The 27,157-nt window shown below is 37.7% G+C and overlaps 1 protein-coding gene across 5 annotated transcripts in view; it reads right to left on the bottom strand.

Annotated features, from left to right (window-relative positions):
- The window catches only part of Pdgfd (platelet derived growth factor D), a 240,722-nt gene that overhangs the window by 83,649 nt on the left and 129,916 nt on the right, over positions 1-27,157 (bottom strand). For 3 of the 5 annotated variants that reach the window (XM_021172112.2, XM_029482010.1, XM_029482008.1), the window contains exons 2-3: positions 6,824-7,028; positions 1,576-1,756 (exon numbers count right to left, since the gene is read on the bottom strand). In XM_021172112.2, coding sequence (XP_021027771.1) covers positions 1,576-1,756; positions 6,824-7,028 — 386 coding nt within the window. The remainder of the gene's footprint in view (positions 1-1,575; positions 1,757-6,823; positions 7,029-27,157) is intronic. The other 2 variants (XM_021172114.2, XM_029482009.1) reach the window with 1 other exon arrangement.

The raw sequence follows: 27,157 nt of genomic DNA, 5'->3' as shown, positions 1-27,157 counted from the left end.
AGTGTAGAAGAAGGAAGAGAGAGAGAGAGAGAGAGAGAGAGAGAGAGAGAGAGAGAGAGAGCAAGAGCAAGAGAGAGCATCTTGGGGGCTATCCAGGAGAAGTTGAAGAGTAAACTAGGGATGTATATGACTTAGTCACCCCATATTCATGTATGAAATTATCAAAGAATAAATAAAAATCTAAAACGTATGGTTGAGAAATTAACATATATCTCCTTAAGTACCCAGATGGGCGAGTACACCTCCACAAGTGTGCATATACATGCACACAATAAGTAAGTAAGTAAGTAAGAAAATAAATAAATAGAAATAAGTTGTCTCTGACTTATGGACAATTCTTAATCATGGACATGGCATCACAGAAGGTACATACCCTAGAGTAGCAGTCCTTGATATTTTAAGAGAAAAAAGATCTTTTGCTTAGCCAGTCTGCCCATCACCAGTTGAATTTACAAAGTTTACTTTGCCTGCAAACAATTGCTAGAAGATGTATCACTGAGTATATACATTAAAAGGAAAGAAACAGAGAAACTAAGCACTCACTCTTAATTTCAATGCTTCACAGCACCACCAAGTCTCCAATAACGTTAAGCATGGTGGATGGATTGTTTCCAAATTAAATCTTGAACCAGTGTCAGTATATGCTAGTTTTTCATTGCAGAACAATACAAGAAAATATTATATGATAAAAACAGCAAAACATTTTTCTTTTCTAAATTCAATTCAAATAGTAAAAACAAAAAGACTCAACAAATGGATGCCATTTAGAGACTATGTTCTTGACACTCATCCTTTATGCTAGATGAATGGAAAAGAATTGAAGATTCATGACCATATGTGGCCCAACAGCTAGGGTTAACTTAGATTCTAGCCCACTATGAGGCTGAATATTTCCAAACACTCAGAAACATTTGATGTTGAAAATGGCTGTTAAGAAGTTTAGATAGAAACTAGAACACCAGTTATAAGTAAGCATGAGTATAACAAACAGAATTCAGATTATTGAGGCCAAAGTAGGACTTTATGGTCTTTAAGATGCTTACTAGTCCTCAGTCTCTTGGTCAGCAACATGGGCCCTTCTCAACTCTTGGGCATTATTTAAGCTAAAATCAGCAGGATTTTCATTCTATGATACAATTTGTGAACAACTTTCAAACCAAAGGGAGATGTTTTGTTCTCTGTTTTAACTCTTAGAACATGTTTAATACACACACACACACACACACACACACACTACCACCACCACAACCACCACTACCACCACCCCACCACCACCACCACCACCACCACCACCACCACCACACATTTGGCTTTATATACTTATCTTGCTTTGGTTGGAATTACTACACTATAGACTCCTAGTTCTATCTTCTAATTTTCCTTCAAATGTCATGCCCTTAAGTTTGACATAATAGATCCACTGGTTTTCCTTACAAACACAGGCATTCTTTAAGATTCTGTCCAGAGGGAAGAAATACTCATGTAGTAAGGAACTACATTATCCTTACAGTACTGTATTTAATCACAGAAAATGATCCTTATGCTCTATGAAGCCAGGGCAGGTTAGCTACTCACCACAAATGAATAATAAATCTTGAATCCAGGTTTTGCCACAAAGTAGTCATCAGACTTAAATGTGATTTTAATCTGGTTTGTTCTTGAAGTTATCCTTGGAGGGATCTCCTTATGGCCACACCATCTTCCTCTGACAACAGTGCTGCTTTCTGAGACTTCTTCAACTTCCACAAAGTCATACCTAAAGTGTGAGACTTTATTAATGGTTTTAGTAAAGTTGACTTTAGCTGCTGAGAAATTGAGACTTACACATGATATCTTTTGACTTTCCAACTAACTGAAGACAAGAACCTATAGAAATGTGTGAAACCCAAAAACTAGTTTAGGCAATGTTTGTCAAATTTGAAATTCAACACTTTATCTTGAGAGAATATTGACTTCCTCCATTATGACAATTACAGTGCCCTATATAATTAAAAAGAACTTTCAGAACATGACCCTTAGAATATTTTCTGGGAAAAACAAATAGCTGTTGTCTACTAACATATTTTAAAGATAGGTTGAGATACATGTCCCAGTAGTCACCGTAGGAGCTTGCAAAACACTTTTCACTTTGAATCAATTTGCACACCAAGGCTTCTTTAAGAATTACATGATTGACATCTTCATAGACCAAGGAGTCTCTTTTCTTTAAAAAATTGTCTGTTAGAATGACCACATGATTACACATGACTTTTTTCTTTCAGAAAGAAAGACAAATAATATAAAGAACTATGTGTGTTAATCAGTAACTGCTAGTTGGTTACAACGGTTAGTGAATGAGTTCTACATTAACACAGGACCATTCTTATCAATGGTCACAGAAACACAGAACCCCAGGACCCTAAGCAACAGCACATAGCCACTTATTATTCTGTGTACCCAGTTGATCATTGTGGTTCCTTCACCCATTCTAACTTAATATACCTTCAGAGACATACTTACGTTCTTTATAGAACATTTATTCTATCCTAGAACTCCTCAGGTCTTGGGCTTTTCTAAAAGATCCATTAAACAATCTGTCCTTCAGTTGATCAAGATTCTTACTCCCTATCTCCACCTTTCCCCAAGTGACTTCAGGTGTTAAAAGTCACAGCAAGTATCATCACTCCAGTGAAAAGAGGCTCATAAGTCTCACATGTTTATTTTTTCCAATTAGGATTGCTAGAAGGAAGAAGTATAAGGAACATAAGGTCTGAATGTTCAGAAAAGCCCACTTGAATTAGTTGCCTTTGCTTACTGCAAGGTTTTCACTAAATTGGGAAGGACAATATATAAAGGACAGCTAGGAATAATAATATACTGACTAAATATCCCTGGCAGTGATTTATGAGGCCCTTATATCCTTTGCCTCAGTTTCTCTATGGACAAAATAAGAAGTTTATATAATTTTACCAGCTAGATATCTCCCGAGTGCTGTGTAAATTAATTATTTGATGCTTATATGGCTGGAAGGTAAGAAACACTGAGAAATATTCATTAATAAGGTATTGCAATATACACAGCAGTGAGGTTAGGGGCAGATGGTAAGAAATCAATTGCATTTTATTTTTTATATAATATGTGTAAATCATATATAGTTGACAAAAATGAATCTAATTGATTTTTAATAATACTAGGTCACTTTTAAAAAAAAATTCAGTGTAATTTTTCATTGAGTCCCTATGGAGTATGCATCCCAGGCTGGGGAGAACCATTGGACTTGGCTCTGATTTATATCCTTCATCTTCTTATCATTCCACTTCATTCTGGAAAACTCAAGAAACAACTTGAATTGATGAAAGGTCCAGAAATGACCCAGCCTAATATATGTTTGAATATTGCCTAGGACCAAAACCCCAGCTCATCAGTGGTTTTCTTTCTGTAATAAGAAAACATGTATCTGGTCCTGCTCTTTAGCTCTATGCTAACATCTCTGGAGTTTTCAAGTGATAGAAGAAGAAATTCATTTGTTATTCAGCACAGTTTATGACAATGATGAACTTTCAATGATACCCCAGAGCAATTCAAGATGGAGGCAGCACCTCCAGAAAGATCAAAGAATGATTCTAAGTTTAGAATTTCAGTTCCAGGTGTACTAAAGACTAGAGGGTCTGGAGACTGCATTTCCTCACCATCCATGCTGATCAGTCACATATGCAACTCTTCACAATCTCCTTAACTTCTGGGTTGGTGAACACATTTGGAGACAGTGCTCTTTCCATGTACTTTACTTTGTTTCTCTCTTCAGTAGTCAATTTCTTGAGCTATGTCCTTTATACTAAACCGCTAAAGAATTAAGTCAAGGCCTTCTGTGATTTTTGTAAGTTGTGATATCAATTCTTCAAAGCTTAGGAGGTATTGTGGGCCTGATTACTGCTGGTAGAGCAGAAGATGGGAGGGCTGAGACATTTACCTGGCATTCAACAAAGGGGAAACTCGTGGGGCTGTCCTGTGGAGTTGGATGCAAAGCCCAAGTGATTATGTAGAATTAAATTAAAATGTAGGACACTCAGCAGGTGTTAAAGAATATTTAGGAGTGGAAAAAACAAAATTCCCAATCTCACATATTTGTTGTTTATAACAATACACAATTGTTAATTTGATGAGGTTTAGAATCATTAGGGTTAGAGGTCTCTAGGCAAGCATGTGGGAAAGTATCTCTATCAGGTTAGTTAAGGTGAGAAACACCTTCATTGCAGAGGTCACACCCTTGTCCTAGGTCGTTGATTGAATAATAACAAGAAAGTTAGCTGAGTACCAGCATACATTAGTCCCCACTTCTTGACTGGCCTTGCAATGTGTCTTAGTCAGGGTTTCTATTCCTGCACTGAAAGAAAGATGAAATTTCAAGACCTGTAAGTCATATAAAGTACTCAGAAATTGCTGGTTGTTTGTGAGCCTAGAGGCTGCCTGGGGCTGAGAAAAAAGAAAACAAACCTGGGTATGCCCCGTAGTTAAAACATTCCTGGGAACATCTTGATCATAAGATAAAGGGGAATGTGAAAACATAACAGGGCTACCTAAACTGAGTCAGCAACTCACAGAACTCTGGCACCCTGCACGTACATGTAATTTTTCTGCTGATGTTTGAATAAGCCAATAAATAGTATGTCGCTGTGCTGAATTCCACACCCCTAAGCCCCTTACCTCATAAAAACCCCTAGCTTTCGAGCCTTGTGGCCGACATTGGTTATCTCCTGTGTGGGATGCATGTCGGTCTGGAGCTCCGTAATTAAACGTTCTCATGTAATTACATCAAGATGGTCCTTCGTGATTTTTTGGGTGCACGCCGAATCAGGAATTGGGTGGGGGTTTCCCCACTAGGTTCTATCAGCACAAACATCATGACCAAGAAGCAGTTGGGGAGGAAAGGGTTTATTCAGCTTACACTTCCATACTGCTGTTCATCACCAAGAAAGTAAGGACTGGAACTCAAGTAGGTCATGAAGCAGGAGCTGATGCAGAGGCCATAGAGGGGTGTTATTTATTGGCTTGATTCCCCTGGCTTGCTCAGCTTGCTCTCTTATAGAACCAAGACTACCAGCCCAGAGATGGTCCTACCCACAAGGGGCCTTTCCCCCTTGATCACTAATTGAGAAAATGCCTTACAGTTGGATCTCATGGTAGCATTTCCTCAACTGAAGCTCCTTAACACCAGCTGTGTCAAGTTGACACAAAACTAGTCAGTACACAATGTCATCAGCTGTTTTAACTCCCTTGATAGGACAGACTGCACCTTTGAACTGTAAGCCAAAATGAACCCTTTTTCTCATGAGTTGCTATTGTCAGCGTATTTTACCACAGCAGCTCTAAAGGAAGCTAAGACAATGTCAGACATATCCTACATGGAAACAGATTACATTACCACTTTTGCTATTACCTTTAACATTTTTAAATAGCACTTTATTTTCTTTGTTTTTGTCTTTTTCCTCCCTCTTTTGTCAGCAAAACAACAAATTAGTTCTCTCTTTCAAGGTTAAAAAGACACAAGATCAGCTTTAGTTTATTCTCATTGTAAATATTAACTAGCTTTCCACGTGCATATTCATCTCTGCTTTCTGGCATATATGGTCCTAGAAAATAATAGTCAATGCTGTTATTTTCTGGGGAAAAAACCCAGCAGCATAATAAAAACTGTCAGTATAATAAATATGCAACAAAGGACAACCAAATCGGATGCACCCCCTTTTATTATTCAAAGGAAAATAAACTGTTCAGAAGTTAACTGGCACTGCAGAAAGAGTACAGCCAGGAAAGCACAAAGAGAAACAAAAAAGTCCCCCGCCCTCCAAGTCTCCTGCAGGGTAATTTAGGGAGTAAGATGCAGAGAGCCAACAAGTCAAAGAACAAAGACCTGGACTTTCTCTGATAAGCATGCTAATGAGGAAGGGTGATTAGCCTGCTTTCATCTTCTGCCCCATCAGGAAAAACATCTGATGAGCACATATATCCTGAGGTTGTCTCTGTTTCCTCCTGCCTATTTAGGAAGTGTCAGGAAGTCCCTGACCTGGTTCTCTGTCACCATCTCTCGTCATGGTTTACAGTTTCCTCAAGTGCTGAAGCAAGCAGGGGCTTTGTTCTCTGTGCTGATGGCAGACATTCACCAGAGTTACAGTATGTAGCTCTGGGGGACCTGAAGTAGATGCATATACATGCTCACAAAGGCTTTTCTGGGCCTTGGAAATGCTCAGAGTCCCAGAATCCATTGTGGGTTTTTTGTTTGTTTGTTTGTTTGATTTTTGTTTTTTGTTTTGTTATTCAGAGAAACACCCAATTGTGACTGAGGGAAGTGTACATTTTTGTGGGTCTTCTGCAGTGCCAGCATAACACCTTTTAAATTTGTTTATACCTGTTAATACTGATTAAAAACCTGAAAAAAAATCTAGAACCATCCAGGAGACTTTTTTTTTTTTTGGCCACTCTTGTGGACGATAATCTCTATTAGGTTAGTTTGAATGGGAAGACCTACCCTAAAAGATGATGATATTGTTCTCTAAGCTAGGTCCCTATCCTGCATGAAAAGGAGAGAAGAGTAAGGGTACCAACATCTATCCCTCTTTTCTTCCTGACAGGAGATAAAATATGACCAGACACTCCAACTGAAATGATATCCCCAAATCATGAGCCAAAATGAACACTTCTCCCTTAAATTACCTGAAGTGTGGAAAGTGATTAATATAGAAACGTCTTGGGTAATTCCAAAGAGCTTAAGAATATTTGAATCCATGTTTTTAATTCACATTCTCCCACTTTAATTAGAACACTAAAAAGAATAATGTTCTCTTACCTACAAATGCCATTTTCTGCTTCCTCTAGTCCGAATTGATGGTCAAAGGACAGTTGTATCCGTGTTTTCTCCTGGGAATGGAGCCACCATGTCAGAAGCAGGTTCCTTGGGTAGCTGTTTGGGAAACGAGGACTCTGTACATGGCCATTGCTTGTCACCTGAATGTTCTCCTCTCTCTGGTACAAGTCTGTGAGGTGATTGCTCTCTGTTAGTAGTCACAACTTGTAAAAATTAGTATGTTGTTCCAATTACAAGAAAACACAAAACTGAATAATTTACAACATGACATTTCAAAGTACTTCTTGATTTAGTTTACAAACATAAGACCAAATGGTAAACTCAGGTCAACAAAAAATCCAAGTCTTATTTGTATTTTGCCTGCTTTCCTGAACTCTTTGCAGCTCCCAGTGTCCAGTACTTTGTAACCTTGGGGATTTCCTCCAATACTCTTGAGAGGCAAACATAACCAATGATCTCAGACTTGACTAGAATCAAACCTGAGAATAACTTCAGACAGTTCATGTTTTCGCTTTACTATGTTATACAAATTATTAAGTTTAACAGTATTGACTAAGGGTTCAGTAAATATTGTTGAAAAAAAGAATGAAAGAGACAAATGAAGAGATTCTAATAGTGTTCAAGGGCCCCTTACAATTTGATAAATAAAAAGTTTAAAGTGATTTTTTTCTATCATAAACCTAAGAACTTTCTCTTTCTGGCTTTGTCTGACTTTAACATATCTAATCTGTGTTGTATTTTCTTAATGTGTTATAACAGGGAATATATTTGGTCTTTGTATTGGGTTCTTGCAAATAGACTCCAGACTCTAGCCATTCTCAAGTGGTTAAGAAGTTCTTTGTTTTCATGATGAGATTCCTGGGACTATATTTACATCTATGCTCATGGCAAAATTTATTGTGGAGTCCTTAGACAGTTTCTTCATGTGTATAAGACACTTCAGAAAGATAATGTGGTTAAAGAGGTGTTTTGCCATGGAAAGTCAGACTAGAGGTGCCAAAGTCTAAGACTGAGAGAAGTTGGCTGGATAGTCACTCCCGGTTGCTACAGGTTTAGGTAATCAAGCCTGCATAATGAGACCAGAGTAAAATCTCTGAACACACATGCTTCCCCAGGAGAGAATGTAACCAAGGAACATGTGAAACCTTTCAGGACATACCCCCTGAGTCTTAATATTTTGCCATTCTTAATTTTAATGTTTCAGTATCAAACTTCTTATACAGTGTATCCTTGAGTGCCTGACGGGTTGTGTACAGGGACACTTGTATCAGTAGCCAGTTGGCCAGTAGTGCAGGTATCCTGAGGCTTGGAGCAAGTGTCTGAATTGAGAACAGGCTTGTGGGGCCTGTACATTAAATCTGTGGAATACTAGGAGAATTCAAATCACAATTGCCTTGCTGCATGGTGGGCATTATTTTCTGTTTCAGTATTTGTAGTTCTTTGCATTTTTTAGGGATTTTGAACTCCATATTTAGCAGACCTCCAACCACAGATTATTTGTGTCCTCCCACAAAGATGGCTTTGAAGCCTGTAATTCAGAGCCTGGTCAAAGAGGTTAAAGTTGCTGGTTGAAGGCCTCAAAGGTGGGGGTGCTCAAGCAGGCTGTTGAAACCTCTAATAGGGAGGATAATCAGTAGGCACTCATCTATGCAGATGCAAATGGAAACTTAATATACTGCAGCTTGCTTAGGCAGACTGACAAAGAAACCAGTGTGCTATGCTGAGGTTCCCTCCCTGGATTTGGATGACTGCACTGGCTCTATAACAGACAGCCTCAAAGAGGTGGGAGACATTGCCTCAGACAGCTAGAACATCCACCAGTTGACCTCTCTTCACCGCTGACATGATGTTGAAAATCACTGGCTCTCTAATCTTGTTATGAAGACGTCATAGGGAACCCAGGCAAACACTGCTTCCCACACTGATATGTACTTTCAACCAGTCACAATTATTCAACCAATACAGACAAACTATAACATAATCACAGCATCTTCAGTCCTCCTATTACTTGTTCACAACTGCTGTGTTATTTTCTTAGACTGTGTATTGTTGATGGCTTGATTTAAGTGATACTTATGTTTAATAAACAATAATGTTATTCTGAAATACAAATTTGTATCAATAATGCCAAAAACCCTTAGATATAATGTATCATGAATAGAAAGAACTATCTATCTTAATATATAGCTACTAAATTCTTAAATACCTATCTTAGGATTTCAGAGTCCTCATTTATGTACTAAAGAATTTAGGGGCAAGGGCCTCTCCTCCCATTGATGACCAACAAGGTCATCCTCTGCTACATATGCGGCTGGAGCAATGGGTCCCTACATGTGTACTCTATGGTTGGTGGTTTAGTCACTGGGAGCTCTGGGGGTACTGGTTGGTTCATACTGTTGTTGCTCCTATGGAGCTGCAAACCCCTTCAGCAACTTGGGCCCTTTCTGTAGCTTCTTCGCTGGGAACTCTGTGCTCAGTCCAATGGTTGGCTTAGAGCATCCATGTCTGTATTTGTCAGGCACTGGCAAAGCCTGTCAGAAGACAGTTATATCAGGCTCCTGTCAGCAAGCACTTGTTGGCTTCCACAATAGTGTCTGGGTTTGGTGACTGTATATGGGATGGATCCCCAGGTGGAACAGTCTCTGGATGGTCTTTCCTTCAGTCTCTGTTCCACTCTTTGTGTCTCCTCACTGGACCAAACTATCCACACTTTGGTCTTCCTTCTTGAACTTCATGTGGTCTGTGAGTTGTATTCCACACTATTTGCCTAAAATCCACTTATTAGTGAGTATATAACATTTGTGACAGTTACCTCACTCAGGATGATATTTTCTAGATCCATCATTTGCCTAAGAATTTCATGAATTCATTGTTTTAAATAGCTGAGTAGTATTCCATTGTATAAATGTACCACATTTTCTGAATCAATTCCTGTTTTGCGTGACATCTGGGTTGTTTCCAGCTTCTGGTAATTATAAATAAGTCTGCTATGAACTTAGTGGAGCATGCGTCCTTATTACATGTTGGATCATCTTCCAAGTACATGCCCAGGAGTGATATAGCTGGGTGGTCCCTAGGTAGTACTACGTTCACTTTTCTGAGTAACGGCCAGATTGATTTTCAGAGTGTTTGTACCAGCTTGCAATCCCACCAGCAATTCCTCTTTCTCCTCATCCTTGCCAGCATCTGCTGTCATCTGAGTTTTTGATCTGTGTAAGGTAGAATCTCAGCGTTGTTTTGATTTGCATTTCCCTGATGACAAAGGATGTTGAACATTTCTTTAGGTACTTCTCAGCCATTCAGAATTCCTCAGTTGAGAATTCCTGGTTTAGCTCTGTACCCCATTTTTAATAGGTTTATTTGGTTCTCTGGAGTCTAACTTCTTGAGTTCTTTGTATATATTGGATGTGGTGAGACTTGAGAGATGGCTAGGGAAGTTACTTGCTGCATAAAGATGATGACTGAGTTTCCTAACACTAATGTAAAACTGGAAGCATTGATATGCCTCTACAATTCCAGTACTCCAGTCCCAGATGGGAGCTGGAGACAGGAGAACTCCTGGAGGTTCACTAGTCAGCTATTTTGGCATATGAAGCAATGAACAAGAGACTGTCACATGAGAAAGGATATCAGAATTTTTCCTCTGACTTCAACGTGTGAATCTTGACACAGATAATCCTGAAACTATCCTCTTTCCAAACAAACAAACAAGTAAATAAATTGCAATAAATAGGAGAAAGTGTTCTTCCTTTTCATGTGAAATTTGCTGGAGTCAGTTCTGATCCTTGACTATTGATAATGTACCTTAACTTCTGAATCATATTGTTTACATATTATTTATTATAAGCTCATGCCAACTCAAGGACTCAAGGTTACTCTAATCAGAAGAGTAACAATGAATTATAGGTATTGAAAACTATCTATCTGGTTAAACGTAAGATAACTAAACTCAATACACATAGACTTATCCCTGGACCAAATAATTTACTTTGGTGGTCCAATAATAGCTAACATTTATGGGGCAATTATTATGTACCAGGCATTCTGATAAGTGGCTTTCCCTTGCCTACTGCATGTAATTCCCCATGATAATCTTGTGCAATTAGTAATGTCAACACTACAAAGGAAGATCTGGGAGTTAAGGAAATCTATAGCTCAAGGTACAAAGCCTCTCAGAAGCAAAACCTGACTCTGGAAGTACTTTTCAAAGCAGACTTAACTAGAGCAAAGTGTGAGCTGTTAAATCAAAAACAAATGAAATTCATCAGAAAGTCTTTGTGTGCTTAGATGGAAGGAGTATAGAGTCTTAGTTTATATTTTAATCCAGAAGGAAGATCACATTTATAGTATCAAAATCTGAACTATGTACTTGACTCTAAAAAATTCAAGATAAAAATGTTAAAATGTTATGTGCATCTATTCTGCTCCCAACCTTTTAACAAAACTCAGTTCACCCCATAATATCTCCCAGAAAATTCCAGAAAAGTAACCCAAGCACTATTACCCATCTCTTTGATTTATTTAGATCAGCAATCATTTTAATGCTGAACAAAGTATCAGTAACTTCTCAGCTGCACTATAATCTACCCAGACATTTCTCCAACAATTCTGCCACATTCTGAATCTTAGAACCCAGGACTATTCCAACGTTCTCTTGTGTCCTGTCCAATCTTCTGCAGTTTCTGTATTCTTATTTAGATTCTATATGCTATATTTGGCTTTTGGTTTCACTTTATTGAGTTGAGACTGATATTGAACTCATTTTCCTATCTATGACCGTGCAATCTCCCTCACAATTGGTACCTAGTGACCTAAAGTAAGAGGATATTTATCCCTATGCCCTAGGACCTTACTTTTATCCTAGTGTTTCTCATTCACAGAAAAAAAAATCAGCACTGGTTCCAACAGATACATTTGGAAATCCATTACAATATATAATAATGTTGAAGAAATGAAACTATAAATATTGGTAACATTTTTATTTCATCTGCTAGAACATAGCATATTATCTGAACATTAAATGCAAAGAGAAAATATTAAGTTGTTGAAGTAAAAATTAAACCATTCAATGATCTACAGCAACAAATAACATGGAGTTTGTGGCTCTGTCATCTCATAATCATTCAGTGCAGCAAGTCAGACATAGTGCTTTGGCTCATGGTCTTCAGTAAAATAGCTAAGAGCCTGAGCCCTAAGTCACAACCTGTACACTGCAGCTACAAGCCTAAAGCTGAGAACAGTCACACAGGCAGGAAAATTTCACCCCACAAAGGGGTTATTACCAAGTATCATTTGTGCAGTGGTTGTTTCATGATTTCACAACCATATCACTGCTACACTGCCCAGAATGTAGCTGAATGATTTATAAGTATTCAGTCTCTGAACGTAGCTCAATGACTTACATATACAGTCTCATCTCTGCTTCAAAGCAACCACTGGTAAGAGTAATTTCTGTGTGATGAAATGGGTTTTCTGCATATCCACTGTGGAAGCCTATCATAAGTTCAGAAAAGTCAGCACATTACCAGTGCTTTCGTACTGTTTTGTCATTATCATTGTTTTTTATTTTGAAGAGGAAGACAGAGCAAGAGCAAGAGTGCATGAGTGTATGAGCAAGAGAGAGTGAGAGAGACATAGAGACAGAGAGAGGGAGAGTAGGGTCTCTTGTAGCTCAGACAAACATAGATGGATGGATAGATAGATAGATAGATAGATAGGAGGATAAGGTCTCTTGTAGCTGCATAGACTGACCTTGAACTCACTATATAATGGCCTTGAACTCCCAATCTTTCTACTTCACCTTCCCAGTTCTATGAATAAAGGTGTGTACCTCCATGCCTTATCCATGATTTATTCAGACTTTAAACAATAATTTTTTTACCATTTTAATAGGCAATAAGCTCAGCAATGAGAGCTAAAATCGTTAGGAGAAATAATGGGTAAAGAGTGCTACAGCTGTCTCCTGGTCTCAGGCTCCATTGAGTCCACCTGTTTTTGACTCTCACTTCCTTGGAGTCTCATGCTGGTTCCTCATCACTGCAGAAGCAGCACCTGTCATAGGATTTGCATAGGCTTTCCAGCCTAACACACCAGTGGCTGCATATGATAGGATTTAACAGTCTTTTTCAGGTAACAGTTTTCTTTCAGGGAAACATGCTAATTTCAGCATGACTAATAGAACAGAAACTAATAGCAGGATCACAGAGATAAGTCAAACATGCTGGATTAGTAATGAGATACACTTTACTCCTAAAGCCAGTACTTTTAAACATTTATCAATTGACTTTTTATGCATGCATGCATGTGTTTACTTCATGTATATGACTGTGTTTGCACAGCCTCTTTGTGAGGCCCACTACAGGTGTGAGTCCTTGCCTTCTACCTTGACTGATAAAAATCTCCTTGCTGTTCATTGGTATAAGCACGGGCCGACTAGCGCAGGGGCTTCTGTGACTCTCTAGTGTCCAGCCTCATCTCAAAGTAGGCATGCTGGACTACTATGTGACTTCTATATATTTGAGCTCAGGTATTCACACTTGCACAGCAAGAACTTAACTCACTGAGCCATGACCTCAGCCCCTTGAAAACAGTACATTCTAAAGCAATGCCACCAGCTAGGAGCAAGGATTAAACACAGAATTCTGTGGAGGGCAGTTCACAGAACCATAACACATTCTGATATGTAGGATTGGACAGGCAGCAACGAAGGTCAGAAATACTGCAGTGAGTAGAAAGATGATCTGCATGGGTTAAAACACTTTCTTCACTATACCTGACCATATACATATCTCAGGAGAAACATAACATGTGATAACATAGGAAAGACATTGCTTATGTTGACTGTACATATATCTATGTAATTTAGGAAGTAAATTACATAGCGCATAATTTGTAGTCATTCTTAGATAGTCATGCAGATGCATAGGTTTAGTGCTACGTTTACTGTCATTTGAATACCAAATTTTTCTGAGTACCAAAGTACCTTTTTTGTTACATCTCAATGTATTATAATAGCAAGTATGATTATACTTTCTGGTAATTGCTCATATTTTAGGAAAAGAAGCAAGTTGGGACTCAGTTGCAATAACTTGGTATGTGTAAATTAAGTCACGGCAAGAAGACAGCTATTCACTTGATTTCAACCTGAAATCGTCTCTTCAATGGTTCCAGATATGAGTAGGTGGAACATATTTGGGTGTTTAACTATCATTTGTAATGCCTGTATGAAGAATGCAGCGTGGTAGGATACAGAAAAAAATGATAAAAAATGTAATACAATTTAAAATGCAGTTATACCCAGTGACATATCCATGTCTGCCAGTAAATAGTCAAATAATTTATGAAATCACAAAGCCAGGATGATGTACACGAGTTACTCTCTTGTGATTTGATATTGATACTCTACATTCACTTCCTGCACCAGACAATAAAATCAAAACCAGTGGAAACCAGGGACTATCTCAATTTGTCACAGAATTTTGAAACTTCTTTGAGACTAATGCAAATAATTCCCATACTATGACCATGTTTAATAGTATGAGAAGTAGAATTTTTTGTTTATTTCATAGTTAAATGTTTAGTTGTAAAAAAATTATGACATGACAAGTTTAGAAGGAAGCTAGAATACATAAATTTGTTAGGCCTTTTGATGGAAAATTTATCATGTGCCATCGCATTGGCTCAGCCGCAACATTAACTCTGTTCCTTTGCCCTGACTTCCACGACTGAGGCCTTGGCAAATAAAAGCTGTGGTATTCCTCATGAGTTGACAGGAAATGATAAAGCCTTTCAATAAAAATAAATGAAATTCAGAATATATTGGAGAAAAGGCATGTATTTTAGTCCATATGTGAATAACCCTCACCTTCACCCGCCATAGTACTGAAGAAGATGGGTTAGCTCTAGCTCCCTTAGCTGAACAAGAGTTCAGTTGTGAAGCTAGATTCATATGACACCCCAGTCAAATCTGTGGCATATAGTCTTGCTAGCAAATATCCGCAGAATAAGGTGTCTCTATTCTGCTGGCTCACATCGTCTCCCTCGTTGTCAGTAATAACACAAGTGTCCTGCAACTACTGTTTTAGGATAAATTCCAGTCAGCTGAGTTCATACCAGTCTGTGTCCCTAGCTTTCATCCATTCCACCTGTTATGGTATGTTGTGATAGTTTTAAATGTCAACATCCAATAACTAGAATCACCTAGAAAGAATCTTAGTTGAAGAATTATCTTAATCATTTTGGCCTTTGGACATGCCTGTGGAGGGTCATCTCAATTGTCAATTGATCTAGCCTACTGTGAGCTTCACAGTTCACTAGGCTAGACCCTGAATGTATAAAGAAAGAGATCTGGGTGAGCTAGCAAGCAGGTAGCATCTCCACTCTTGACTGTGGATGTAATGAAACTAGTTATTTTGTCTTCAAAGTTGAAATTTTAGACCAACTAAACCCTTTCCTGTTTTATGTTGCTTTTTTGTCAGGATATTTTACCTCAGCTATAGGAGTGACAGGAGTGTATATGCTCTTCTCTATTTCCCTCCGATGTTTCAAATGTGGTCTGCATCAATAACTCTTCTTGTTTTTTGTTCTCCACCCTGTCTCCCCTTCTCATACTATTCTGACACTCCTCATTTGACATGTTGTAAAGTATTAGCATTGATGATTAGTGCTTTACCTCTGTGGGGTGGGATTCTCCTATAAAGGACAGGCAGAATTCCTCCTTTTTCCTGTCCTCTGCACAGAGTTCCTTACAATCATCCAAGCCTTTACTTTCTTCAGGATATTCCTTGCACAATGCGCATACTCCAGCTCCTCTTCAGTAAACCATCTTCCGTCCCTTTGACAGACATCATCTTTTATGTCCATTGTAAACTTTTTTGTTCCTTAAATACACATTATACTTTGCATTTTCCATGTAGATATTATTGGTTTTTAGCTTGTTCTTTCCAAAACTATACAGAGTCAGAATATGGTTGCTTGATTCAACATTCCACATGCAGCATCTAGTGCAGAATTGACTAAATGAATTTGACCTTGAACATCAAATGAATAACACGGTGCCTGGACAGATGAGTTCAGTATCACATAACATATAAATAATTCAATACTGATTACTTTTTCCTCACAGTTATCAAATTCTCTGACACTATAAAGTTTACTGGATTAATTATTTTTCTTGAATTTATTAATTTAGGGAATGCTTGATGATGCTAGTTCCAGTGGAAGAGATAAGAAAGACATAAGTCTTCACAAAATTGTGGGAAAAACTCAAACATATTGAATCCTGAATAAAAATGCCAAAAATTATGAGACTCATCCTGGCATAATATGCTAAAGACCATCATGTACAAATATGAATGTTTTCTCTGAGCATGGAGAGGAGATAAATATCTAAGCACATGCTGCATTGCTGCACTATTGGAGCACAGCAATAGCAATGCACATTGTCTCTGTAAAGAAATATGTGTTTGAATGAAGTTTGCTCTCCTATATTTGTCATTGGTAAAAAAACATCTTGTAATTTAGTTACTGGTTTCTTCCTTTGCAAAATAGTGACAACATAAATTCCTTTACTGGACTGCTATAAACAGCCTGGAAATGTGGACAATTTTTCAGCAAATGAAAGCAACACAGAAATGTCATTAGACAGAGCAGAGAGAAGAATAGCACAAAAGCCTGAATGCAAGCTGAATCCTGGGAGTTAGAGGGTGGGGGCCAGAACAATTTAGCTTCAGCAAGCAGAGCAGCAGATGCAGTAGGATGCAGAGATATAGATACATACATCAGTGTTCTAAACTTCTCTGTCTTTGACACTGCCTGTAGGCATAGGCTTGAGAGCTACTCCGCTACCTTTGTTTTTTAGTAAGTTTAAGATGATTTCAGCTAAAGGACAATATAAAATAATACAAAATTGAAAATATAAAATGATAAAGTACCACCTGATTCTATCAATTTAGCGTCTCCTAATTATTATAAATTAATTATTTATAGCTTCTAAATGAAAGCTAGATATGTTTGGTTTGCCAAGATGGCTCAGTGGATAAAGGTACCTGATGATCTTAGTTCAATCCCCAGGACCCATGTGTTGGAAAGAGAACAGACTCCTGTGGATTTTCCTTTAACCTTCATAGGCATGGTGTAGCATGAAAGTGTGTGTGTATGTGTGTGTGTTCTCCCACATGTGCATACAGAGAGAGAGAGAGAGAGAGACAGAGAGACAGAGAGAGAGAGACAGACAGAGACAGAGACAGACAGACAGACAGACAGAGAGAGCAAAATAAATAAGAATGTAAATTTTTTCATATTTTAAAAGTTTCAGTTTAACAAGAATGAAAAAAATTCAAAGGGGAGCACAAGTTCTAATCACAATAATGATTAATAGTGTTACATTTTGAACAAAAATGTATACACTTATAGAAACAAATATTTAAAGAATTGTGAAAATAGGCAGTGAGGTGTGTACTTTTCGGTATAGATTTACAAAAATGTTCCTCTCTTAAGCATACTAGGCTAAGAAAATAGTTATATTTTGCATTATATTTTTCAAGTTCATTAATAGAAATGTCCATATATATCTATCCTACTTGCATGAGATTCTCTCTATGAATGTCTTCAACTAAGGAAACAGTTTAAAAACCACAGGAATGTCAATAAAAACGATATCAATTTCACTGTATGTTAGGTTCATTCTGGATGCTTAAATAATTTATCAGTCACAGGGAATACACTGCAATTCTGTGTTATGGATCTTGCCTTCTCATATATTCTACAGCAAAGGACTTATCTGTATTGTATTAAGAACTTTGTGCTAGGCTGAAATCAAGGGGAACATCTTCCTTAATGGACAACTTCTTGCTACAGAAACATGTTTAGCAAACCAAATAAGAATTTTGAGTTGTAAACGTTAAATTTTTCCTTAATTTTAGACTAAAAATAAAGGGTCAGACAGTAGTTCCCACTCATGTATCCCATCTGGGCTGTGGTAGCTTCAGTAATGTAAGCAATGAAGTGATTTTTTTTTTTTCAGTATGACTCACTAGCAAGGATCTGTTACCAAAACAACTTAAACAGCATTGTTTTGGGAAATTAAGGAACTATGGGTCAGTCCCTAAGAACATCCACTGGTAGATTAGATTTTTGTTCCATTTCACTCTCTGTATTTTGCAAATTCTGTTATATATTTGTCATTTCCTACATAGGGTCATAATTTAGTTTCCTGCCTTGCTAGAGCTGGTCCTGAGAATGTGGCTGGATTGTGGCAAAAAAGAAACGCAGAGGGAAGTACTAATTCTGAGCCATCCGTTAGTTTTCTCAAGTGTTTTTATTTTAATCTCTTGAGCTTTCACAAGTGTCATAGACAGAGCATTCTGTTGAACAGGCAGTTTGGCTAAGGGTCAGAGATACACGTAGCAGATATAGATCTAACTTGAAGCTAAGAGCCAGATCATCCAAGCCATTCTCGGTTGGTCAAAACCCACTATCCCCAGACATGAAAAAAAAAAAACATGGTTTCTAGTTTAAATCACTGAGTTTTGAGATGGCCATTACACAGCTCAGCATGCCAACAGCTAACAAAGATACACAAAAACAGTATATTTCAAAATTAAGGACAGACATAGCTACTGATACAGATATTACTGAAGGAACAATATACAGACCTTGGCTGCAGGCGTATTAGAACTTCTGGTAACTAAGACATCTGTGAAAGTCATATTCAGGGAAGTGTTAAAACCTCCTAATTTTTTAAGTGCTGAAAGTCCTTTTCAGTGATCTGATACATGGAAATGACCGTTCTTCCTGACATTCTACCTTGGTTAGTTTAGCAAACAACAAAAGAAGAATGTACCACACAAAGGCATGCTATATTAATAATAGAAGATTGTTTCAAAGTAGGATATAACAGAAGACTTTAATTATGTACTACAGTAGAACTTTTAAGATAATACCGAATGTATGTAGGCTAAAATATACTGAATGCATTCATCTTGCTTCATTAAAACAGTTCCACAAAATCAAGTGCAAGTTTCTGTTCTGTAGTATGGATTCAGTTGATTGCCCTTTTTTATGTGTGCTTTAAAATTTTAACTTAATGGGCTCCCTCGGGACATTGTTTAAGATTTAGTAGTTGACTAAAATCCCTTTGAAAGACTATTGCATTAATTTATGCAGTCTGCCTGAGGAAAACAGGACTGTTTGTAGAATAATGCTTTCATGATTATTATTTAGAAGTATCACATTACCATACCCTATATTTTTTTGTTCCACCCACAAGGGACAGATTGTATGCTTCCAATTTTCTAATGTGTGTTTCCAAAACATGTGGTCCAACCACAATGATAAGAAAGGAACAAGCTGACCTTAAAACTTACAAGAAATAAGTGACATGATATTTTATCTTAGTTACTATGACTACTATGTTAAGTCCAGTTTAGTACATATGTCTGAATTTCAAGATTCTTTACATTTAGGTTAATATACACAACTACACACACAGACACTGCAATGTGTAGTTTATTTTTTGTTGCTCATAAAATTTCCTGGATTCCATGCGGGTAATGAATTACATAAAGTGTACAGATTTGGTATTTATTTTCTTAATGGCCTGTTGGTATGAATTTTTAGCCAGTCAAAAAGTAAAAAGAATAGAAAACTTTTGCCCAAAGAAATGGAACATATATACAGAAACCTTTGAGTTAGCAGTCACAGCCAAATTCTGCAGCTACTAATATAATAAAACAGTTACAGTCAATTCAGTGTTGTGTAGGCTTCCCAAAGTCAAATGCCCCACTTTTTAAAGCTTTGTATATAATTAGAATTCTGATGCAGATACGACCTCAAATGTCTTCTAGTAAAGGTATAATTAAGTAACCCAAAGATCTTGTAAGTAAGCGTGGCAGGATGAGCAAGAGCTATGCTATTCCGTCTGTGGTCCCTGCCACACGTCTCTGAGCATCGTGGTTCCTGCTCACTTCCTGCAGTTCTTTATCTCAATCTCAGAGTTTCAGTATCTTCTTTTTTTGTAACTAAGGCTTTTTCCTGTTTATTCCTTTACCAAAGAGAGATTCACAGAACCATTTCCAAACACACTTACTGGGAGGCATCTAAGATGTGTTTTGAGCATCAGTGGAAATGAACATTGAGAATTATAGCAAGAGGACTTAATCTAATATATAAAAGCAGGATATTAATCCATTCTGATAAAGTGCAACATTTCTCTGAGTGTCTGGGCCCAATATCACATAAGGACAATTTGTGTTAAGAAACACAACTATCTTTTTCATAAAACACATTATGGAGCTATAAGGTTTAAGAAAACATGGCATGAAAACACAGGGCTCAGAGCTTCTAAGAATGAAATATTATTTTAGTCACAAACTTCCACATGCAGTTTGTGACAGAAACATCCACAGGCTGTCAGAAAGACTATTGTATCTTACTTGTACCACTGGGCTTCTCTTGGGAAAAATTAGCAATTTTCCTGTACATATTAAAGTCAAATTATGTTTAATATTAGCCATATTTTAATGTAGAAACACAGCACAGTTAAGAAAATGGTAAAAACCTTGGAAATAAGTAATTTGATGGTAAATATTTCTTCAAAGAATCCTTGCTTTTATTTGCTCCCATAAACTTCAACATAATATATCACATGTATAATGTGTACCATATATATGCCATTGATTAGCCTCCTGTGGTCAGAAATCACCTGACCAGGGACAGGATTTTCTTCTGCAAATCCACATCAGGAAGATCTATTATAAAATGCAATTTGGCATTTAGTGTGAAAATGAAGTTTTCCTCTCTTTCACTAGAAGAAGAGTATCAAATAGGTCATGAATATCCTTACACAAATGCTTCCAAAATACTTCAACATTATATGATATGAAGACAATGGAAACATTCTAACCCACCAGTTATCATTCTTCTGTAGACATTGCAAATGTAGCACAAAATATAAAATATATCAGAGAATATGAATTTTCTGCAAGAACCACAGTGGGTTGACATTCAAATTGCATTCAAATAACTGCTGTTGAAGTCAGTGTCTTTCTAATATTTGCTAATATTGTCAAAACAATGAGGCAGACACTTAGACCCCTGTCAAAAATGTGCATACAAATTACCCATTTGCACACATAAATGTCAAATCTGTTCAGTGTCCACAGACAACCTGATTTTAAGATGTCGTGTGTAGAATATGGATCTTGTTCCTACCCAGTGACATTGTCATCTTAACACATTATCTGAAATGATTGAAGCTGCAGCACAATCCTCTGAATCAATATCTGGAGAGTTCCTTGGCCATCAACAAAATATAAACATTATCATTCTTTAAAATACAAAGAAAGTTACATGTTTGTGGGACTTTGCTCCAGGCCCTGGTTCATTACTTTCCCACTGGTAGTTGCTAGCTGCTGGGAGAGAAAGAACATGTCGTGACTGGTGTATTTTCCATGATCTAGTGGTTACCTGTACAGATATGGGCAGCACTAATTGGACTTATGCCTTTGATTGTATATAAGAATTATTCAATAAATATGCAAAATTCTCAGACCCACTGTTGGGGCACTTTGGACTCTGAGGTAGCTAATCCAGAGCCAAAGTAGAGAGCACTGCCAGCACCAACCAAAGGAACAAAGCTAGACACCCTCCCGAAGCCCCAAACTAAGCACAATTTTCTTTGATTGATGATGTAAGGTGCAAATCCATTGTTTTGTTCTGAAAATTACTTGAGCATCTCAAAGAAAATAGTTCAGGAAAAATCAACACAATGGATGAAATATGTGACTCTAGCTGCTCTCTCAAGTTCAGTCATAGCACATGTCCCCTGAAAACAAGTATGTGACATAGGCCATCTTGGGAGAACTAAGATCAGAATAATGCTTCTGCTGGGAAGCTCCCAAGAAAAACAAGCAACATACAAAGCTTCTAGAAATGGGAAAATGTTAACTCTGTAGGGATGCACATGTGGAATTTGAGAGATGCACTAGAACAGTAGCTGTGCCTGCTCCAAAAGCATAAACATCACAAAGTCATAGCATTCCCAGTACCTGTTAATGCCTTTCTCATGAACAAGTCAACCTCCAACCACTGGAAAGGGAAGCAAAGTCTTTTGTTTTCCCCATTTCCCTCTTTCCTCGGATATCTAGACATATCACATGTCTGCTGATGACCCATGGAATCTGACTGGGGGCTCTCAGCAGCTCTGGGGAGGCAAAGGCAGGCAGAGCTGTGTCTGCCCTCAGCCCTGTCTCCACCATGGCAGCTTCTGAACTCCAATCTGGGACAATACCTGTTACATCTTCTGTCTGTTCTCTGATGACTATTCCAAAGAGTCCTTATCCAAACTATCTGGAAAAGAGATTACCACTATCATTACTGTTTTATGTAACAGGATAGCAAGGCCCTGGTAGAAGTGACTGCGGTGTCCATGAACATGCAGGTAAGTAGGGAGGGACCAGAGAACTTGGGGTCAACTTCTCTGATTCAAAAGCTTTCCATGCATTGATTTATATCTCTGTTCTGACTCTGGTGTTTGTGTCAGGGTGCAAAGAGGATGGTTCTTCTCAACTACAGTTGGTATAGAATATCATTTCATGGGATACAGTAGCATGTCTTTGTTTTATATGAGGAATTTTTAAATGTTTGCATTTTATAAATTACTATTGGATATAGATCAATTCAATATTTTCAAAAAACAGATACTAAAGATTTTGTGGTAAGCCGTGCACCTGTGACATTAAACATATGAAACATCTTACTTCCCCATTAAGCATCTTTTGTCTAGTATATTCTTACTTTTATTAGCTAAGAATATTCCTCCAGAAAAACTTATTCTCCCTGTAATTCTAACAAGGAGGGGAGAGGCTGGTCTCTAACTGTGAAGACATTTGCTCCAAAGCCATTGCTATAAATTCAATTACATTTTTGTTGTTGTTGCTGTTGTTTTTTATCATTATCTGTTTTTGGCTGGCTTGCTGCAAATTCAAATGCTGATTATGTTGCTTTCAACTTTCTATGTAGAGAGGCCACAGAACATATCTTTCATATCAGCTATCTCAACCTTAATAGGACTTCACTTTTGAAAGTCATTGAAATCAACCAAATGTCTGTATATTTCATGTAGTCATAAGTAGTTATTTGTGTCTATCCTTGGAACATCGGATCCAGTATCTCTTACACACAGGCCCACTCCAGCTCTACATTCTAGATCAAGAACACTGCAGTTAGTACTCAAAATAAAACAGTCTTTAGGATTGGTAAAGATCTTTTCCAATCTGTTGGCTACTGCTTTGTCCTATTGACAGTGTCCTTAGTCTTACAGAAACTTTGCAATTTTATGAGGACCCATTTGTAGATTATTGATCTTATAGCATAAGTCATAAGTGTTCTGTTCAGGAAAATTTCCCCTGTGACCATGTGTTCAAGGCTTTTCCCACTTTCTCTTTTATTAGATTTAGTGTATCTGGTTTTATGTGGAGGCCCTTGATCTCTTGAACTTGAGATTTGTACAGGGAGATAAGAATAGATCAATTTGCATTCTTCGACATAATGACTGCCAGTTGAACCAGCACCATTTGTTAAAAATGCTGTCTTTTTTCCACTGGATGGTTTTACCTCCTTTACTAAAGATCAAGTGACCATAAGGGTGTGGGTTCATTTCTGAGTCTTCAATTCTATTCCATTGATCTACTTGCCTGTCCCTGTAATAATAACATGCAGTTTTGTTTCTCTTTTTATCATCATTGCTCTGTAGTACAGCTTGAAGTTCGGGGTGCTGACTCCCCCAAATGTTCTTTTATTGTTGAGAATAGTTTTTACTATCCTGGGTTTTTTGTTTTCCAAATGAATTTGAGAATTGCTCTTTCTAACTCTTCTATGAAGAACTGAGTTGGAGTTTTGATGGGGATTGCACTGAATCTATAGATTTTAACAAGATGGCCAGTTTTACTATATTAATCCTGCCAATCCATGAGGATGGGAGATCTTTCCACCTTCTGAGATCTTCTTCAATTTCTTTCTTCAGAGACTTTAAGTTTTTGACATACAAACCTTTCACTTGTTTTGTTAGAGTCACACCAAGATATTTTATATTATTTGTGACTATTGTGAAGGGTATCATTTCTCTAATTTCTTGCTCAACATTTTTATCATTTGTATAAAGGAAGGCTCCTGATTTGTTTGAGTTAAGTTTATAACCAGCCACTTTGCTGAAGTTGTTTATCAGCTATAGGAGTTCTCTGGTGGAACTTTTGGAATCACTTAAGTATACTATTATATCTTCAGCAAATAGTGATATTTTGATTTCTTCCTTTCTAAATTGTATTCCTTTGACCTCCTTTTGTTGTGTAATTGCTCTAGATAAAATGTCAAGAAATATATTGAATAGATAGGAAGAGAGTGGGCGGCCTTGTTTAGTACCTGATTTTAGTGGGATTGCTTCAACTTTCTCTCCATTTGGTTTGATGTTGGCTACTGGTTTGCTATATATTGCTTTTACTATGTTTAGGTATGGCCCTTGAACTCCTGATCTTTCCAAGGCTTTTAACATGAAGAGTTGTTGAATATTGTCAAATGTCTTTTCAGCATCTAATGAAATGATTATGTGGGTTTTTTTTTCCTTTGAGTTTGTTTATTTAGTCTATTACATTGATGTATTTCCATATATTGAAACATCCCTGCGTTCCTAGGATGAAGCCTACTTGATTATGGTGAATGATCATTTTGATGTGTTCTTGGATTTGGTTTGCAAGAATTTTATTGAGTATTTTTGCATTGATATTCATAAGGGAAATTGGTTTGAAGTTCTCTTTCTTTTTTGGGTCTTTGTGTGGTTTTGGTATCAGCCTAATTGTGGGTTCATAGAAAAAATTTGAGTAGTCTTCCTTCTGTTTTTATTTTGTGGAATAGTTTGAAGAGTATTGGTATTAGGCCTTCTTTGAAGGTTTGATAGAATTCTATACTAAACTCACCTGATCCTGGACTTGTTTTGGTTGGGAGACTTTTAATGACTGCTTCTATTTTTTAGGGGTTATGGTACCTGGTATTTGTCTAGAAATTTTCCATTTAGTCCAGATTTTCCAATTTTGTTGAGTATAGGCTTTTGTAGTAGGATCTAATAATTTTTTTTGAAGTTCCTCAGTTTCTGTTGTTATGTGTCCCTTTTCATTTCTGATTTTATTAATTTGGATACTGTCTCTGTGCCCTCTGGTTAGTCTGGCTAAGGGTTTATCTATTTTGTTGATTTTCTCAAAGAACAAGTTCCTGGTTTTGTTGATTCTTTGTATAGTTATTTTTGTTTCTACTTGTTTGATTTCAACTCTGAATTTGATTATTTCTTGCCTTCTCCTCTTGGAAATATTTACTTCTTTTTGTTCTAGAGCTTTCAGGTATGCTTTCAAGCTGCTAGTATATGTTCTCCCCACTTTCTTTTTGGAGGCACTATCCAATATATACAATGAACTCAAGAAGTTACATTCCAGAAAACCAACAGATTAGGAAAAGATCTTTACCAGTCCTACATCCAATAGAGGGCTAATATTCAATACATACAAAGAACTCAAGAAGTTAGACTCCAGAGAACCATATAACCCTATCAAAAAATGGAAAACAGAACTAAACAGAGAATTTTCAACTGAGGAAACTCGAAAAGCTGAGAAGCACCTAAAAAAATATTCAATATCCTTCGTCATCAGGGAAATACAAATCAAAACAACCCTGAAATACCACTTCACACCAGTCAGAATGGCTAAGATCAAAAACAGAGGTGACAACAGATGCTGGCAAAGATGTAGAGAAAGAAGAACACTCCTCCATGGCTGGTGGGATTGCAGGCTGGTAAAACCACTCTGGAAATCAGTTTTGTTTTGTTTTGTTTTGTTTTGTTTTGTTTTGTTTTGTTTTGTTTTTGGTGTTTTTTTTTTTCCCAGAAAATTGGACATAGTACTACCTGAGGACCCAGCAATATCACTCCTGGGCATATACCCAGATGATGCTCCAACATGTAATAAGAACACATGTTCCACTATGTTGTTTGTTTGTTTGTTTGTTTGTTTGTTTGAAAACAGAGTTTCTCTGTGTAGCCCTAGCTGTCCTGGAACTCTGTCAGCTGGCCTTGAACTCAGAAATCTGCCTGCCTCTGCTTCCCAAGTGCTGGGATTAAAGGCGTGTACCACTAATGCCCGGCTCTCCACTATGTTCATAGAAGCCTTAATAATAGCCAAAAGTTGGAAACAACCCAGATGTCCCTTAAAAAGGAATGGATACAGAACATGTGGTCCATTTACACAATGGAGTACTACTCAGCTACTAAGAACAATGATTTCACGAAATTTTTAGACAAATAGAAGGATATAGAAAATGTCATCCTGAGTGAGGTAACTCAGTCACAAATGGTATATACTCACTGGTAAGTGGATATTAGGCCAAGAGCATGGAATACAACTCACAGACCACATAAAGCTCAAGAGGAAGGAAGACCGAAAAAATAGATGCTTTAGTCCTACTTAGAAGGGGGATCAATATAATCAAAGGAGTAGAAGGTAGGAGGGAGTTGGAAGGAAGAGCAGAGGGAGAGGGGAAAAGAGGGGCAGAATCAGGTGTAGAAGGAGATGGATATTTACAGAGGGTCAGGAAATTGAACAGAGGTGTGTAGCAATGGGGGATGGGGAACTGGTGGGTTGTAAACAAAGTCCAAGATTCCAGGAAAGGGAGAGCTTTCCAGGACCTCCAGGGATGACATTAGCTGAAACACCTCACAAAGGGGAGGGAGAACCTGTGGAGACCATCTCTAGAGTTTAGGCATGTCCTCCACCACTTTAGGGATCTGGCAACCCAGCCATTTCCAAAATTTTAACCCACATTTGCTCCTGTCTAAAGGAAATACAGGGACAAAGGGTGGAGCAGAGACTGAAGGAAAGGCCATCCAAAGACTACCCCACCTTGGGATCTATCCCACATGCAGATACCAAACCCAGACACTATTGCTGATGCCAAGAAGTGCTTGCTGACAGGAGCCTGATACAGTTGTCTTCTGAGAGGCTTTGCCAGATCCTGATCAATTTAAATGCCTATGCTAGCAGCCAACCATTGAACTGAGCACAGGGACCCCAAAGGAGGAGTTCGGGGAAGGACTATTGGAGCTGAAGGGGACTTATCTGGTATTAATTGGAGTGAGGCCCTTGGTTCTGTGAATACTTGATGCCCCAGTGTAGAGGAATGCTAGGGTGATGAGGCAGGAGTGGGTAGGTGGATGGGAAGCACCCTCATAGAAGCAGGGTAAGGGGGGATGGGATAGGGGGTTTGCAGAGGGGAAACCAG

This window comes from Mus caroli, chromosome 9 (assembly GCF_900094665.2).
Source record: "Mus caroli chromosome 9, CAROLI_EIJ_v1.1, whole genome shotgun sequence".
NCBI lineage: Eukaryota > Metazoa > Chordata > Mammalia > Rodentia > Muridae > Mus > Mus caroli.
This window is presented reverse-complemented; position numbering and strand designations above follow the sequence as displayed.